The 16,982-nt window shown below is 33.7% G+C and overlaps 1 protein-coding gene across 1 annotated transcript in view; it reads left to right on the top strand.

The window, feature by feature from the left end:
* Positions 1-5,180: 5,180 nt before the first annotated feature.
* Positions 5,181-16,982, top strand: part of LOC127842453 (guanine nucleotide-binding protein G(i) subunit alpha-3-like) — a 98,448-nt gene continuing 86,646 nt past the window's right edge. Inside the window, exon 1 of the mRNA XM_052371970.1 lies at positions 5,181-5,877. Within this exon, the coding sequence (XP_052227930.1) occupies positions 5,782-5,877 (96 nt within the window). The 5' untranslated portion in view covers positions 5,181-5,781. The remainder of the gene's footprint in view (positions 5,878-16,982) is intronic.

Raw genomic sequence — 16,982 nt, 5'->3', positions numbered from 1 at the left:
CACAGAGCATCTTAATCATCTCAGGAACAAAACATTATGAAAGGTCTAAAAAGCCTGATTACATATGAAGGATGTACATGCAAATACTAAATTTTCTTGTTAACCAGGTTTTCCGAAGGAAAAAACTGGTTATTAGATTGGTGAATGTCGACTGGCAGGTGGAACAAGCTTGTCTGGGCCATAACTTTGTTGTTTATTGTGAGATTTTAAAATCATTAGGCACATGTGTTCACCATCATTAGAAGGTGTGTCGCGTGAAAGAATAACGTCGATATCTCCAAGGTCAAGGTCACTTTTTTAGTTCAAAGTTCAAAAATGGCCATTAAATGAGCTTGTCCAGGCCATGACTGTCATTCAAAGTAAGATTTTAAAATCATTTGGCACATATGTTCACCATCATTCGACGGTGTGTCGCACAAAATAATTAACGTCAATATCTCCAAGGTCTAGTTCGCCACAACTAAAAATAGATTAATTTTTATACAAGGGGGTAACTATGAACAATCAGTTTAGTATGAGTTGTCTCCCTTTATCAGACTTTTTTTCAAATTGAAAACCTGGTTTTGTGACAATTTTGTCCCTCGTTTTACATTCATCATTATTATTGTTATATGCCAGAAATCAATAAGTTGACTTGGCTAAATGTTTCACTATAGATGAGCTTTTAGCATGTTTACCCTGATCTATATTCTGTCAGCAGTGTATGAAACGTGATTTTGCTATTAAGACAACACATACAACCTGGCATTATGTAAAGTGATTTTGCTGTTTAGACAACACCTTCTACAACCTGGCATTCTATTGATCTCAAATAGTGATATGTATATTTTTGCCATTTTATTTTAGAAGGAATCAAACCATGCCCGGTGTGTCTCTCGGGCAGCCACCTATGGGTTCATTGTGCAACCCTTAATGTGGTAGTCCAACTTTAAGGTCCCTTAACGTAGGAAAGTCATTTTGTTAAAAGGTCAAAGGTCATGTTAAAAGTCTGCTAGATTCATCGTCTGCAGACTTTTACATTAACCTCTTGATCACTAGAATATAAGGTGTCCCTTAACACTCGGCGCAGTATTTAGCCACGGCTTATTTCCCTCACAGGTACCCAATTATAAACTTGGATGGAGAGGAGCAAGCTTGGGATGAATCTTTTGCTCAGAAATATTAAGTGTCTTGAGTTGGATTCAAACCAGGGACCATCTGAATCCTAGACCAGCATCCTACCTATAGACCATTTGCTGAAGGCCAGTGGCAAATTTGAATTGTGCACATGCTCACATACTCATAAAATATACCAGAACTAATTTGTGCCTAATGGTGCATATGGCCCAATCACAGCATGCTATTTTCAAACATCGACATGAAGATAATGAGCTAGTTGGGCATTTATATTTATTGAACATATCTGGTTGAGCATATATGTTTTATCAACAACATCTGCCATGAATTGCATTCAGTTCTAGGTGAAGAATAACATCCTTAATGGCATAACCTGTGTGACAGTCACCGTGATAAGGGGCTGCAGTGTGATAGTCACTGTGATAAGGGGCTTAAGTGTGACAGTCACTGTGATACAGGATGAAGTGTGACAGTCACTGTGATAATGGGCTGAAGTACATTTGTATATCATTACCTGTAATTAGGGCTGAAGTGTGAGATTCACTGTGATTAGGGGCTGAAGTATGACAGTCACTGTGATAAGGGGCCAAAGTATTACATTCCCTGTGATAAGGGCTGAAGCATGACTGTCACTGTGATAAGGTGCTGAAGTGTGACAGTCACCATGATAAGGGGCTGAAGTGACAGTCACTGTGATAAGGGACTGAAGTGTGATGGTTACTGTCATAAGGGACAGAATAATTACATTCCCTGTGATAAGGGCTAAAAAATACTATGATAAGGGCTGAAGTTTGACAAACACTGTGATAAGGGGCTGAAGTGGGATATTCACTGTGATAAGGGCTGAAGAGAGACAGTCAATATGATAAGGGCCTGAAGTATGCCAGTCACTGTGATAATGGGCTGAAGTGTGACAGTCACTGTGATAAGGGGGTGAAGTATGACAGTCACTGTGATAAGGGACTAAAGTGTTACAGTAAATGAGATATCGGGCTTAATTGTTACAGTCACTTTGATAAGGGGCTGGAGGGGCTGAAGTGTGATAGTCACTGTGATACAGGGCTGTAGTGTGACAGTAACTGTGATAGGGGCTGGAGTGTGTCGGTCACTGTGATAAGGGGCTGTAGTGTGTCAGTCTCTGTGGTGAGGGGCTGAAGTGTGACATTCACTGTGATAAGGGGCTATAGTGTGTCAGTCTCTGTGTTGAGGGGCTGAAGTGTGACATTCACTGTGATAAGGGGCTGAAGTGTAACAGTCAATAAGATAAGGGACTGATGTGTGATACTCTCTGAGATACGGGGCTGAGGTGTCACCGTCACTGTGATAATGGGCTGAAGTGTGACAGTCACTGTAATGAGGGGCTGAAGTGTGACAGTCACTGTGGTGAGGGGCTGAAGTGTTACAGTCACGATGATAAGTGGCTGAAGTGTGACAGTCACTGTGATAATGGGCTGAAGTGTGACAGTCACTGTGATAAGGGGGTGAAGTATGACAGTCACTGTGATAAGGGACTAAAGTGTTACAGTAAATGAGATATCGAGCTTAATTGTTACAGTCACTGTGATAAGGGGCTGGAGGGGCTGAAGTGTGATAGTCACTGTGATACAGGGCTGTAGTGTGACAGTAACTGTGATAGGGGCTGGAGTGTGTCGGTCACTGTGATAAGGGGCTGTAGTGTGTCAGTCTCTGTGGTGAGGGGCTGAAGTGTGACATTCACTGTGATAAGGGGCTGTAGTGTGTCAGTCTCTGTGTTGAGGGGCTGAAGTGTGACATTCACTGTGATAAGGGGCTGAAGTGTAACAGTCAATAAGGGACTGATGTGTGATACTCTCTGAGATACGGGGCTGAGGTGTCACCGTCACTGTGATAATGGGCTGAAGTGTGACAGTCACTGTAATGAGGGACTGAAGTGTGACAGTCACTGTGGTGAGGGGCTGAAGTGTTACAGTCACGATGATAAGTGGCTGAAGTGTGACAGTCACTGTGATAATGGTTTGAAGTGTGTCAGACACTGAGATAAGGGGCTGAAGTGATGGTGGGGGATACTGACGAGTTGGTCGTGTTTGTCTCCCATTTGTATATTAAAACTTCCAACAGCAAGAAATTGGCATACACTCAATTTAAGCTGAGATATTGTTAGAGGGGGTAGGAGTAAGGTTGGACGTTAATATTGACATACATTCGGCATGACATGAAGCGACTTCAACTATTGCAATAAAAGCGACTTCACCTCGTGCAATCAAAGAGACGTCAACTCGTGCAATAAAATTGTCTTTTATTCGCCAAGCTACCGAATACGTATACGTTGTGACAATATCGAAATATACGTCAAGTTATAAATGATCACAAGTCCTGCGTAACCATTTAAGCATTTCATGTTAAGTTAGCAATATCAGAAATAATATATGAACACAACAATTGATAACGCATCATATAGACTACGTCGTCATGTTCGCTCACTTTGAGTCATGTATATAATATCACAACTTAGGATAGGTGGATGTTTGTAGCCGCCATGCGTACATGTTTTATCTGACCAGCGTCTACGAAGAAATACTTATTGACAATAACATACGACAGAGCGGGTTTGGGTATCTATAATCGGCCCAAATGAATGCCTATACGTTATATATATCCGATATGTATAGGATATTTTATTTAACAATTTTTGAATAAGAAATGTACTTAGATAAATGTACTTAGATTTACTGCGAACACGTTTGCGTACATACCTTGTTAAGTTAAGGGCTCTACCAACCCTTTGAGAATTCAAACTGGAAGATACACACGAAATAATATTCATAATGAACGAAACTGTCAAAGTTGTGTTCAAAAGAACATAGACGGCGAATTCCACTTTATATAATGTAAATGTCAATATGTCCGTCATTTAAATCAAAATAATAAAAAAATGTTTACTATGTGAATCCATCAGTGTTTTAGTTCCATACTTTACTGAACTCATATTTTAAAATGACATCAATAATGTGTGTTAATATTTGAAGGAAGCTCTAGCTGTAAGATACTCGAGCACAAATGACATTGTGAACGAATACTAAAATAGTTCCTTAATGCCAGTGAAATGACAGATATTATACACATGTACTACGGTAATATAAAGTCGTATTCCTTTGCTAAATATACTTTTTTCTCAAATAGTTGGATTACTTTTCGTTATTACCGATACGTTGTAATATATAGACACATGGCAATATTTTGCATTACTTTATGAGTTTTGAATATGCACATTTGAATAATCGTTATAAACTGTCGGTTCTGTCCTATATAACGGCCCGATCCGTTGTTATTAAGCATTTGTTTTCATAATAACTATATATAATATATCTAATAATATACATGTATACATTAAATGCATGGGTTGTTTCGCATTAAATATTTAAAACTAGATGTATGAGTGATTTATATATACATGTGCTAATAATACAAACATACAATAAAGTCATAGACAAAAAAATAATGAAGTAATAATATTTTTATATGTAGGATGTTAAAATACATTTATAGTGCTAGAAGATGTCGCACATTGGAACAGAAAGACTTGGTTGTCCACAAACGTGCTGAAAAATTGACACGACATTTACGCCATTTTCAGGGTTATTTCAAGCCTGTTCAGAACTATTGGAAATGTACGCTCTTTGTCAAAACATCAACAACCTAATTTTACTCCTAAACAGTTGCGTTTTTTAAGTACGTTACAGACGCATTTTTCGCGCAATATGTTAGGTCGATCAGAAAGCAATAATCAACAACACAAATGGTGAACAGATGTCCCATAAACTTAAGGTTTTCAATTGATTTATGGTATGCCAATGTCTTTCTGTGAATGTCTGTGCAGCTATTTGCTCTCAACCTTCAATCATCCATTGTAAACATTTCCAACTACTCTTTATTGAGTTCCGGTCTATACAGCTAGATTTGATCATTTGTTCCCGAAGAATTCACCGCAATAGGCCGCTCTTGTGGAAGAATTGTTTATAATGTTCAAAAGTAATTGGACGAAGAAACTCAAATGGATTTGGCAAATAACCAAAACATGTGAATTCTGTTCAAAATACCAGTCAGTTTAATATCTGTCGAAATGTTCGCTCTAACGGACTTATAAATTTCGTAACGTTAAGTGTACCTACAAACTTTCTAATTCAAAGTAATAATTTTGTTACTTTTAAAGATGTAAAGACAGCCCCTGGATGTTTATATTGGTGTTAACTAGCTATTGTGTTAGAAGGGAAGATGCAATTAGAACTAAAAACAATATCTTAGTGAAAAATATGGTGAATTCAGGCAGGAAGCAGATAGCTATAAGTATTCCGCGAAATTAAACGAGAAGCGAACGTAAAATAACTACGAGGATATGTTTAACTTAAGACAATAATTCAAGACATCTATTGCAACGTGAATACTAACCTAGATAGATATGTTTGTAAAGTACAATATTCAGAATAAGTACATGTTCGACAGCTGTAGAATGCCTTATTGTTTAAATGAAACGCAATAAAACAGTTGTAGAGTGCGAACAGACATAGCAGAAAACGCTAATGGTAAATAATACAGACCAACCAATTTTGTCATATTTCATTGTTTGGTTTCGACATAGGTCTAATTGACTAACAAGGAACCAACGAATCACGAGCGATTGTAACAAGCATGGCATCGAGCCAGAAGGAGAAAGTTGCTTGCCCTCCAGAGCAATCCGTTGCCATGGAAACCAAGCGGAAAGGGAAGCTGAAACGAGTGACGAAGGTGAGCTACGTGTATTGTCACAGACCAATCTAGTAACCTTGACTGAGATATATTGTTAATTATCGCGATATTTTAACCTCGTATTTTAGCATGTCCGGATTTTGGAGTATCCGAATTCATTGCGTGTTTAGAAACAGCTTACCAGTAACTATTTGGCACATTTATGTACACGTTATGTGTGTGGGAGTAACAACGAAGCAATGCAATATTTGATGTTTCTCGCAAATCAAGCGCTTTTGCGAATTTTCCAAGACGCATTAAAAAAAAAGTATTCTGCTTTAATAATTAAATGTTTTCCCCCACCCAGATGTAATACAAATAGCATGATTCTATAAGACATCATTCTGAAATATGAATTATCATAGATTTATATTGAGTCGTATTCGAATAACCTATATCGTGTTGTACATTGTTTAAAATTGATTCCACATGATTTTGTTCTTTGAAGTGTCTAGACTAGATGAGCTTCTAAACCTGGGATTGATTGACACTATTTGCTTAAACTCACGATGTACATGAGCATTAGGTTTCTATTCCATATTAGTACCCAGTTACCAGTTTTTATATGATATGTGATCACAGTCACCCAAATTTATGTACAATATTAAGTCGCAATACTAGATTACTGTACTATATAAGGACCCAGTCATACTGATTTTTCTCGAGGATTGTCACCAGTTCCTACACTTTTGTTGGTCCCAGTCAACCAAATTCTGTTCAACATGAGGTTCCAGTCCTAGTCTAGATATCTGTACTCTATCAGGTCCTATTTAATTATTCTCGTAACAATATGAATAATGCAATATGCATATTAAACTAGTATACACATAGCAATATATATTGCACATGATGTAATTATTCACATAAAAATATGCATATTGCACCATGCACAACACACTATTCACAGAAAAATATGGGTAGTACATTCTAATGATCACGTTACAATATGCATAGTGCATTATGCACATTACCATACTTGCATGCAACTAATGCACTTTACACAATTCGCAAAAAATTATACAGTAACATTTTTTTTCTGATTCTACATGTCACATAACACTATTCTCAGATCAGTGTGTAAATGACACTAATCACAGAACTGTAAGCAAAGTATGGCCATTACACTGCACCCATAATAAAACAAATTATAAATTATGCACAGTAAATTGTTCACAAAACAATGTGCAAAATGTATTATGCACATCACGCCATTCACAGAACAATAGAAATTATGCATTATGCCTATAACCTTATTCTTAGTAAAAGTAATTTGCATCACTTACACAAGTTACATTAACATGCAAAACGACAGTTTGACTAAAATTTTGGTCAGTAACTGAACGTTTTAATTAAGTTTATACATAACCTTTTTATCACAAATCTCGAGTTCAAAGACGTTGAATTTAATTTTATATCTTGAAGACAAATAACCCATCTGTTGAAAATTTCGCTCACTATTCTGATCATTTTGAAATTAGTGAATAGATTAATTGACTTAACATTAACGGAATACGTGTCAAGAAATCGTGCACATAAAATAGTTAAATTATTCTTAGAAAACTAAACCTATCTCCAGGTCACTATCATCGGCAAATAGTGCAATCGGTAAAACAAATCCTCGTATCGTTATTGATTGGAGGCAATAAATAAATGCCGCTATTGTTCAGAATGGAAGGGAACTCAAGTCAATTTAGTATTAATGTTAATTATTTTGATATTATTTGATACGTTTTAATTGCGAATAGATGATATTTGGCTTTCAATTTACACATGCATTTTACACAGTTGACTATTTTGTAAATATAAACAATCAAGCGAGCATAAGTATGATTGTGGAAACTTAAATGCAACAAAGCATTATCAAATGATTTAAATATAAAAAAAGAAGTTGCAAAAGAAAACATGTCAGTCGTGAGTTATGTGATCGAAAGTGTTAAAAGTGATTTGGTCTAACACAAACTTAACATTATATTCATAAAATTGTTGACAAAAATGTAAACAGTTGCAAAAATCTCAACTGTCGATTAAAGTTGTATACATATAAATATTGGTATTTTGATTACACTTACAATATATACGCAATAATTTTTAAGTAAAACGAAATGAATTCGTAGTTTGTAAATCAAATGTTATATATAAGCAATACTGTGAATTAGGCCGGTTTAACAAATGGTAACACAATAGAAATAAATAAGAAATACTATTGATATATTCTATAAATATATGTTATTAAGTAAATACTTATTTTAATGATTTTTTTCAGTAAGAACAATTCGCTTTACCACTTAAGCATATAATATAGTATGTATTAAAGTCAGTCCATTAATATATAATTATCACGTGTTTCACTACGTCTACATATTTATTTTCTAAGTGAGTTTATAGAGTATTTATTGGTCTGGATCCTAATATTTCCTGCCGTGCATTAAACAATCAGGAAATAAAAAATTGATGGGATGCGATTTAACTTGTTTCAAATCGTTGCAGTCGTTATATAGTCGTTGCAGATTGATCAATCCATATTTAAGGTAAATTTCCACTAGTTATACCTTCATATACATTTATACATTACACGTTACTCCCGTTTTTTACAAATGATTCGATCTTTAAAACAATTTGCATAATTGAAGCAAGGAGTAGAATTCAAAATTGTTTGTTGGTTGATTTAATGCATTTCAAATTGTCTCGGGATTGGATTGGTTAAAAAAAGAATATTATTCAATTTTTATGATAAAGTTTGCAAACAAGAATAATCATCTTAGACGAATTTTAGTCACTTTTTACACAACTTCAGAGATATTAAACATAGTCTGCGCGTTCATAAACATTGAAGCACGTGAAGTTAAACTTCCTTTCGACTCAGATAACTTGCAGTTCAGATCGCTATTGTTTTAAGAATCATATAACAGTATGCGATTATATTGACCTTATGATTTAATAGTTTTTATCACTGTTCTTCACTATATTTTACTAGTCTATTTTCAGACATGTTTGTATAATTTAATCATGCACTTTTTCGTTATCATTCCAATAAAGGACCATACCGAGTGCAATTCTGGTAGTAATGTGACTAGAAATTTAAGCTAAATCTCTTAAGAAACATCAGAACCTTAACGCAGTGGTACTAGAACATCAACGAAATGCTCAGCGATGTCAAATAATTTTCACAAAACAGTCATAAACTAAAGACATGCACACTGTTGAGAAATTCTGTGCAGATTTTTGATACGACACAAAGACACATTTAAGTTTTGCAACATACGAATTCACATATCTGTATCCACTTATGACTTTTACCATTGCGTGGAAATTGTTGTCATTTGATTTGATTGGTTAATTTTCGGAAAATTTAAAAATATGAAGTTTCTGTTTGGACAAACGCAGGACCTTGGCGAGAGATGAGATTTTAACAGTCTTTAAAATACACACAAACATTGTTGTTTTAATTCCATGTGTTTTCACAAAAAAGAACGTTTTGCTTACATTATTTTATTTGAATATTTTATTCTTTATTTTTCAAATTAAATATATCAGACCCCCACAGTATGCTTAAAAGTTAAATGACAGCATGTTTGCTGTGTTTTCCAATAAGTATAGTAAACGTTTTCGCGCATATACCATCAATAATCAGTACCGACACTTTTTGTAAGTAGGAATATAACTGTAATTGTGTAAGTACTATCTTATTAAGGGTTAAATAACACAACAGCATATAACTAAAATTCATGCACGGGCAAAACTTAATTTTCCAAGTTTGTTACGCTGAAAAACCATTCTACTCGCATCTACCACCGGATTCCTTGCAATTGAAACTTTGTCATAAGTATGTTGATCATCTCTTACATTTGGGTGCACTGGCATCTATCAACAATTTTCATGATTGCATTCGTACGTACTAAACGACCTCAGTAGAGTCACTTGCATATTTTAACATACCCCAGTTTCAGAAATTTATCGACACTGTGTTAATCAATAATTATTTGTGGACAAACATAGTTGAATATTGCAGTTAAAGGATAAATTCAAAATGCGATGACATTATTCAACAGACAATCATACAAAGCCAAATGCATGTTTTGTTTTACCACAAATCATTTGTATTGAACATTCCAAGGCGATGACCAGTGTTTTAATGATTTACATTCGGTATTGTGGTGTTTGTATTGGCCCTATATTAAAGTATCTCTCTACCATGCGAAATATAGACAAGATGGTTATTTGAAATTGTATTGCTCCAGGCGATATGACTTCTTCACAGTTATTCAGTAGAATAACAAGAGCCATTATTTTCATGCTGTCAAAACGACATAAAAAAGAACGCAAGTCACATCGTGTTACATGACTCAGGAGACAATTTGTCACAAGTAACATTTACATACTGTAACATTTAAATGTCAAATGGATCGAGAAATACAAAAGTTTAAGGCTTTTTCGGCATTTTTTTTACATTTGTTTCATTTTTCGTATTTTCTTTGAAATATGAATATGTTTATGAAAATTATGCCGTGCGCTCGGCAGACTTATAAATCTTGAAGCGTGTTTGTGAAACAAAGATAATTAAATGCGTAAAACATGTAAAGAACGATTGTGATTTAAATGACAATGCAATAAAAAGCACCTTTGAGAAAATCAAGCAGTGTGATATCGCATCTGGTTCCTCTTGTCATTCAATTTCGAAATAGTGAAATATTATCGCCCACCATTATATTTTCTAGAATATCAAATGCTTTGTTTTGCTAATCGCGTTCTATCGTTAATTAAAAAATTATTTCATCTTTAAATTACGTACCATCTCACAATTGTTCGTTTGCCACAATGTTTTCTGAGAATGCGTTTGTGTTTATAATGCACAAAATTAAATCAAATGGTTTAAGAAAAACAATAACCGAGTACATTTATCATTACAATTTATGCTTGTTTGAGGGTTAAGGAGTTATCTTTTTTAACTCCAGGACCATACTTTTAAGCGTTTGTATTATATTATACAAACATGGTTAACAGATTGAGGATTAATAAAGCAATTGCTAATGAAAAAGTAAAGTTACAACGAATAATCTGCATTTAAAACAAAACTGTAAGAAAGAGTAAAGTGCTTACTTAAAAGTATAAGCTTGAAAACAACATATCCAATTATAGTATATGCTTAACAAAAAGATAACAAAACAATGTTATTGCAAACTATAAAAACCATAATTTAGTCGACTTAATCTTGAAAGATTGAGAAAATACTTTTTTCTAAATATCCTTGTTCGTTGTAGTAATACATTAAATGAATTCGAGTCTTCATATTTTATTATCACATACTAGAATTCACGACTATGTTATTTATATTTCATTAAAAAGACAACACAGTGAATTTAAACATCAAAAGCTCTTCTGTGATGCATTAAGTTGTCACATACACGTATATTATCAAACGAAAACGTAAGTGAAATAAATATTGAGTACATATGTATATTAGAATGTTAAAAAACACTAAAGGTGTAATGTACTTATTTGTTTGTTGCATTTTAGTTTCTTGTTAGCATGTGATTAAAACGAACAATAAAACAATAATTCAAAAATTTGTTTATTACTTCGAATGTTCAGACAACCAATGCTCTACTCATTCCTAAAGGACCAATACCGAAGCATTTTGAGTTCACAGTGTAGGAAATACTGATCCTTTGATTCAGCTTTGGCATTATGGAACACAAATAATGTGTACATTAATACATAATAAAAGCATTTACTAAATTTATTAATGCCCCAAATTGCTATCGCATCGCCCTTATTGTGTTTCGAAATTCGCAGCGAAAGCAAACAACATCGATGTTCTAAATGTTACAAAATGATGAGAATGAGTATTGATGAACATCATACATCTATGAAAGCGGCATTTCTCTGAATAAGTTGCGTCAGCATATGTTGTTCTTTTATTACCATTCCACGCTTGCTTGTCATAAAGCGATCAATTACCAAGTGATTAATCGGAGGTTTGATTGAAGCCAGAGCCCGATCTATTACAGGAAATCGTTTCCGGATAACAAAGCTTGCATCGGTTTCAGACAATTTTGTGTTCACGGTTCTGGTAGAGCTGTGTGTGAGTAAACATTCGGCGTACAACGCTTGCAAATGCAAATAAACTTACATGAGATTTAGTTCAATAGTGTCATGACTATGATTGACTGACCGATATTCACCGTAATAAGCGGTATACAGGTGTACTTCCTTTCCTAGATGTATTAAATAGGCGTCTTTATTATCTAAATATCTGACTTCTAAGACAAAGAGATGCCGTTAGTGATGGGCGTTTGTACATGTATCTCTAACTCAATTTTAATGAATAACTATTCTTAGTTTTTTCCTTTAATATGGCGTGAAAAAAAGTTCGGCAAACCTCGCGCTTTTACATGTGCTTTTACAGTCACCTTTCCGATGCGGTGACCCAACTTCTGTTGATGCGATTGCGTCATTTATGTACGTCAGTCTATTGATCACTAAACGATGTTATACACCAAATATTTAAACCTTTACCATTGCGGTTTTATATTAGCAACATAAGTATATATAAAGCATGTGATAACTGCAGCGTTGTAAATTGAAATACAAACCATTGAACATTAAACTTAATCATGTGTGCACTATTTCTCTATACCTGTAATTAGCTGCTGTATCGACTATTTTTTTTCAATTAAAATTTGAAGATCTGCAATATGTACACATTCTTTGGTTAAAAGTTGTGTCTATACATACAATATAGTGCAACACAGAATGAGGCCCAATATAAAAAAATACTTGAGCGTTTCTATTGCAAACGGTGGGTGCAAATAAATATCATTTAGAACACTGCATGCAAATAACATTATGCCATACGGATGTTTTGTTCAATCAATCTTGTTTTCTACATGAATAAGGCCTTAAAAGCTATGAAAATGTATGCATTTGTTTAGAAAAGAAAACAATTAATGGCCTTTTATTTGTGAATACTCTATTTGTACTCTACTTGTGCTAATGTAACGTTTGTAAATATCGCCTTGAAATATTTGTAGAAGATGAGTTGTTGGTATCTCCGACATAATCGAGCACCTCGATGAAAAATAACTATTTTCATAAAAAGAACGGTTATTTAAATGTATAATTTGTGAACGGTAATCAAACATGGCACTTGGTTCGAGAAAGTGTTCATGAACTGGAGTATCAATGAAATACACACTCACATAATGGTCGTTTGACACGAAGAACATTAACTGAATTGTTAGTTATTTTATTTAATGTATTAACATATTTATGTAGATTGTAAACCTTAAAACACTACATAATTAGGAGCGTTCAGTTCACGGTGCTTGAGTTGAGTTTTAACATCGGTACTATAGCGAAATAGTGGATTTCCATACCCCTTTCACGGTTTGCTTGATTGTTCACATGTTAATGACAATAGTTGTGTATTGAAAGAAGTAGGTGTACATGCAAATCGTGATATTGAGAAATATACACATATATGAATATGCAACAAGAGGTGTCTAAGGTCATACAATATTTTCACAAGACATAAACAAGAACTACAAGGCCCAATCATTCAACTTTGTCGGTTACTTAACAGAGCAAAATCATAAGTATATATTAAGTATTGTAATATGTTTAAGATGTTGAATTGTTACATGTATATGTATTACTTTTCTTACAAGCTCGGACCCTCCATGGAGTTCTAACCGAATTTAACATGTATATTGATCCAATCATACAATCAATGAAATGTGCTGTAGTTCAGCAATAGAAAACTGACGCTTTTGGTTCATTTCTATATTTTTTTTAAAACTGAAAACCTTATCTTATGAGTCTCTCTTTGAGATAATATACTATTTATAAACATAATTATTCAATATGTATGACTGAAATGTGACTAGATTAAGAATTCCATAAAAAAATTACGCAAGTTTATTACTAATATGCTGAAACAGCAGTGCATTTTGCGATATTCTGCAAACAAACACATGCAACGATATTTAAGTGTTCTGGTGTTAAATAAAATGTGTAAAATTGATATGAATTTTAAAATATTAATAAATACAACATGAATGTAATAACAATAATTAATTGATCAAAATTGCAGTACAGATGCATCGGCTACGACCGAGATCTTAATGCACACAAAATAGTAAACGTCGAAATAGTACAAAAAAGGAAAATGCCCATAATGGTCATAGATATAAGTCAGGTTGACTAGATTGCTTTACATACTCAATACGCAGGGCTCATAACGACAACAACACGCTACCAGCTGAAATGCTGAAGTATCATCTTTGCACAATTGGATAGGTGGAAATTATGGCAAATGATGATGTTAATTACTTTTTCCGATGATGTAGAAGGCGCGTTTGTTCTTAAGGGCTTGCAGAGATGTTATAACCGTCAGGTTTTAATCGATTTATCGAATTTCATTCGTTAAGTTATGTTGTCAACATATTAGTGTAAAATTTCTATTTTATTACGTTGCGACTTACATGCAATTCTAAGGAAGCCAACACTTCGTAACAGCCGCTTTTGTGGAAAACAGTGTTTACATAATACGAACGTTATTACTAAAAGAGAATACCATGGATTTGGCTAATCGTCAATCCACTCGCCTTAAATGATAATGCACAGTATACACCCAAAAATAAATATGTTAAATGACAGAGATAGTGTGTAGGTGTTACCTGTTATATGGTAAAATTGATCATTGAATTGCGAATTACAAAGGCTTATTTTATATACGTTGTAAGTCAAGTTACATAACTATGATGTCCTATGAACAAACTCCAAACTGGATATATGTGGACAACACAATGCATAGAGTGCTTTGTGGCCGGAAGCCTGTACATTTTATATATTGGAAGTACAGTCTTATACTAAAATTGTATAGGTAACTGCGAGCGTTCATACAAAAATATGTTGAATTGATGCAAGTAATATCATAGAAAAATTTCTTCGTCGCTTTTGTTCGCAAACAGGATCTAAATCTTCAGAACCAAAGGAATAAGCTGATAATGTTATCACATTTGTTGATACACCATAACAGCTATAAAAGCAGCACTTCAAAGAAATTTATCTTTATATTTGCCACCTATCTCTGGTAATTGTAAAACCATACACAATAATGAGAAGGAAAAGCAATCACACAGTCAACTGAAAATTTAAAATATAAACGCAACTGAAAATACATATTGTCTATGATGCATTATGTTGTGAACGTTCAATAGGCTTAGGTGAATGTTTATAGAATTGGATTTTTTTGTCTTTAATTTTAGTATGTGCATCAATGCAGTTGTTAATTAACGTGGAGTTAATAACACAACCAAAAACATTTTTATAAATAATAGAATAAGCAATCAACATGGTGAAGTGCGCAACGGATACTGAAATATAAACTTTTTTCATTAAAATACCTAAAGCAGGTGTGCGGAATTCCTATTCATGACTTGCCCTACTCGAGAGCTTACCATCTAAAATGTCCGCAAACAAATAGAAATGTAATGGTAATAAACCATTGTAATTTCAAAACATTATTGGCATTAAAAGCTACTGAGAGCATTTCAGATACATGTCACGATATATTTTATTGATAAAACCGTTTCATTATCGACGTCCGAATCAAAACACATTCAACATTCTTATTATTATTTCCACTTCAATGTGAGTGTTACACGAACGAAATCAACTCAATGTTAACACGTCCTCCCCTTAAATTATCTCCAAAAAGGTCATAACGGCCATACTTTTTAGTATTGTTAATAGTTTCATCGTGTAGGTACAAACTGAATTGTAAATTTCAGTTTGTTACATATCTGTGCAAATTTTGTTTATATTTAAAATATTTTCAGACACATTATACTGATACTTATCAATAAAGAATAACGAAATCATATATTTCGTAAAAATATAATTTGTCATGATCATATTAGTGACACCTGGTGCCAATTTTAAATGTCTTGAATAAATTTGAAAAAAAACGTCAAAGATATTATGCTTGTGGAATTGAAATGGCTTTTAACCACTTTTGGGCTGTGTACGCAATGTTTAGACAGTTGTAAATTCATTTCTTTTTTGCCCTTGTGCCCTCTGTCATCTCTCTTCTTCTTCCATTGCATACCTTCGCGTTTAAACAAATGAACAAATAATCAATTGAGTTAGTATTAGCGGTGGTTAAAACAGATTGAATAGCTGTTGAAAACTGCTGTTTTAGTTATTTCTCTTAAAATTGCAATGACATGCATGTCTTACAAAAACATTTCAAAATATGTTAAAGTAAGTATGTTAATAGTCACAAATATAATTCTTATATAAGTATTGAATTTTAAAATAATAATATGTTATAACATTAAGTAAAATTGTTTCCAATTTAATAAATGCATTCACATAGGAACAATTAAGTATTACATGCCATCAAGTATGAAAAATACCGACATATTTTTTACTTTGTTGCACTTTTCTTTGTCTTTCTATATGTTCTGTTTGATATCCCAATCTGTTCGGTTGTAATGTCTGTCATTAAACTACTGTATCATAGACGATCGACGCATTTATGTTTACAATGTTAAGACGTTTATACTTTCATTTGAATTGATTATTCATTTATGTAGAATCTTTAATGTTAAACAAAATTGAATCGCTTGTATGAATAATCGCAGGATTTCCTTTGATTTTTTTTTCAAACACTTCAACTTTGAACTTGAATCTAATACAACGTTCGTTTCTAGGAAACGACTTGTACAGCAAAGTCCATCCACCAGCGCAGGCTGACTACATATGGCAGCCAAATCCTAAAGCAATTTAAAAATAAAGGTAATACATCTCGCAATCTCATAACTAAATCCATTTATGTACGGGCATAACGGACATTTGTGACATGCCGGATATTTGCGGCTCGGAAGATGTTTGTCGGCAAAATTATTGTCCCTGGCCAATATTTCAATTTATTTGCTTTACATGTTAAAACAGTGCCACATTGAATGTATCTGCAATATAAGCAAAAAAAGAAAGGCTTTTGATATCGTGCTTTTTATCGATAAAGATTGATCGAAAATAAAATTAATTAAATATTTCGAATTGGAATTAAGACGGGCTATATAAATACAAAGTACTTT

Source organism: Dreissena polymorpha, chromosome 8 (assembly GCF_020536995.1).
Source record: "Dreissena polymorpha isolate Duluth1 chromosome 8, UMN_Dpol_1.0, whole genome shotgun sequence".
NCBI lineage: Eukaryota > Metazoa > Mollusca > Bivalvia > Myida > Dreissenidae > Dreissena > Dreissena polymorpha.
Note: the sequence above shows the minus strand (reverse complement) of the source record. Positions and strands in the feature narration are given on the sequence as shown.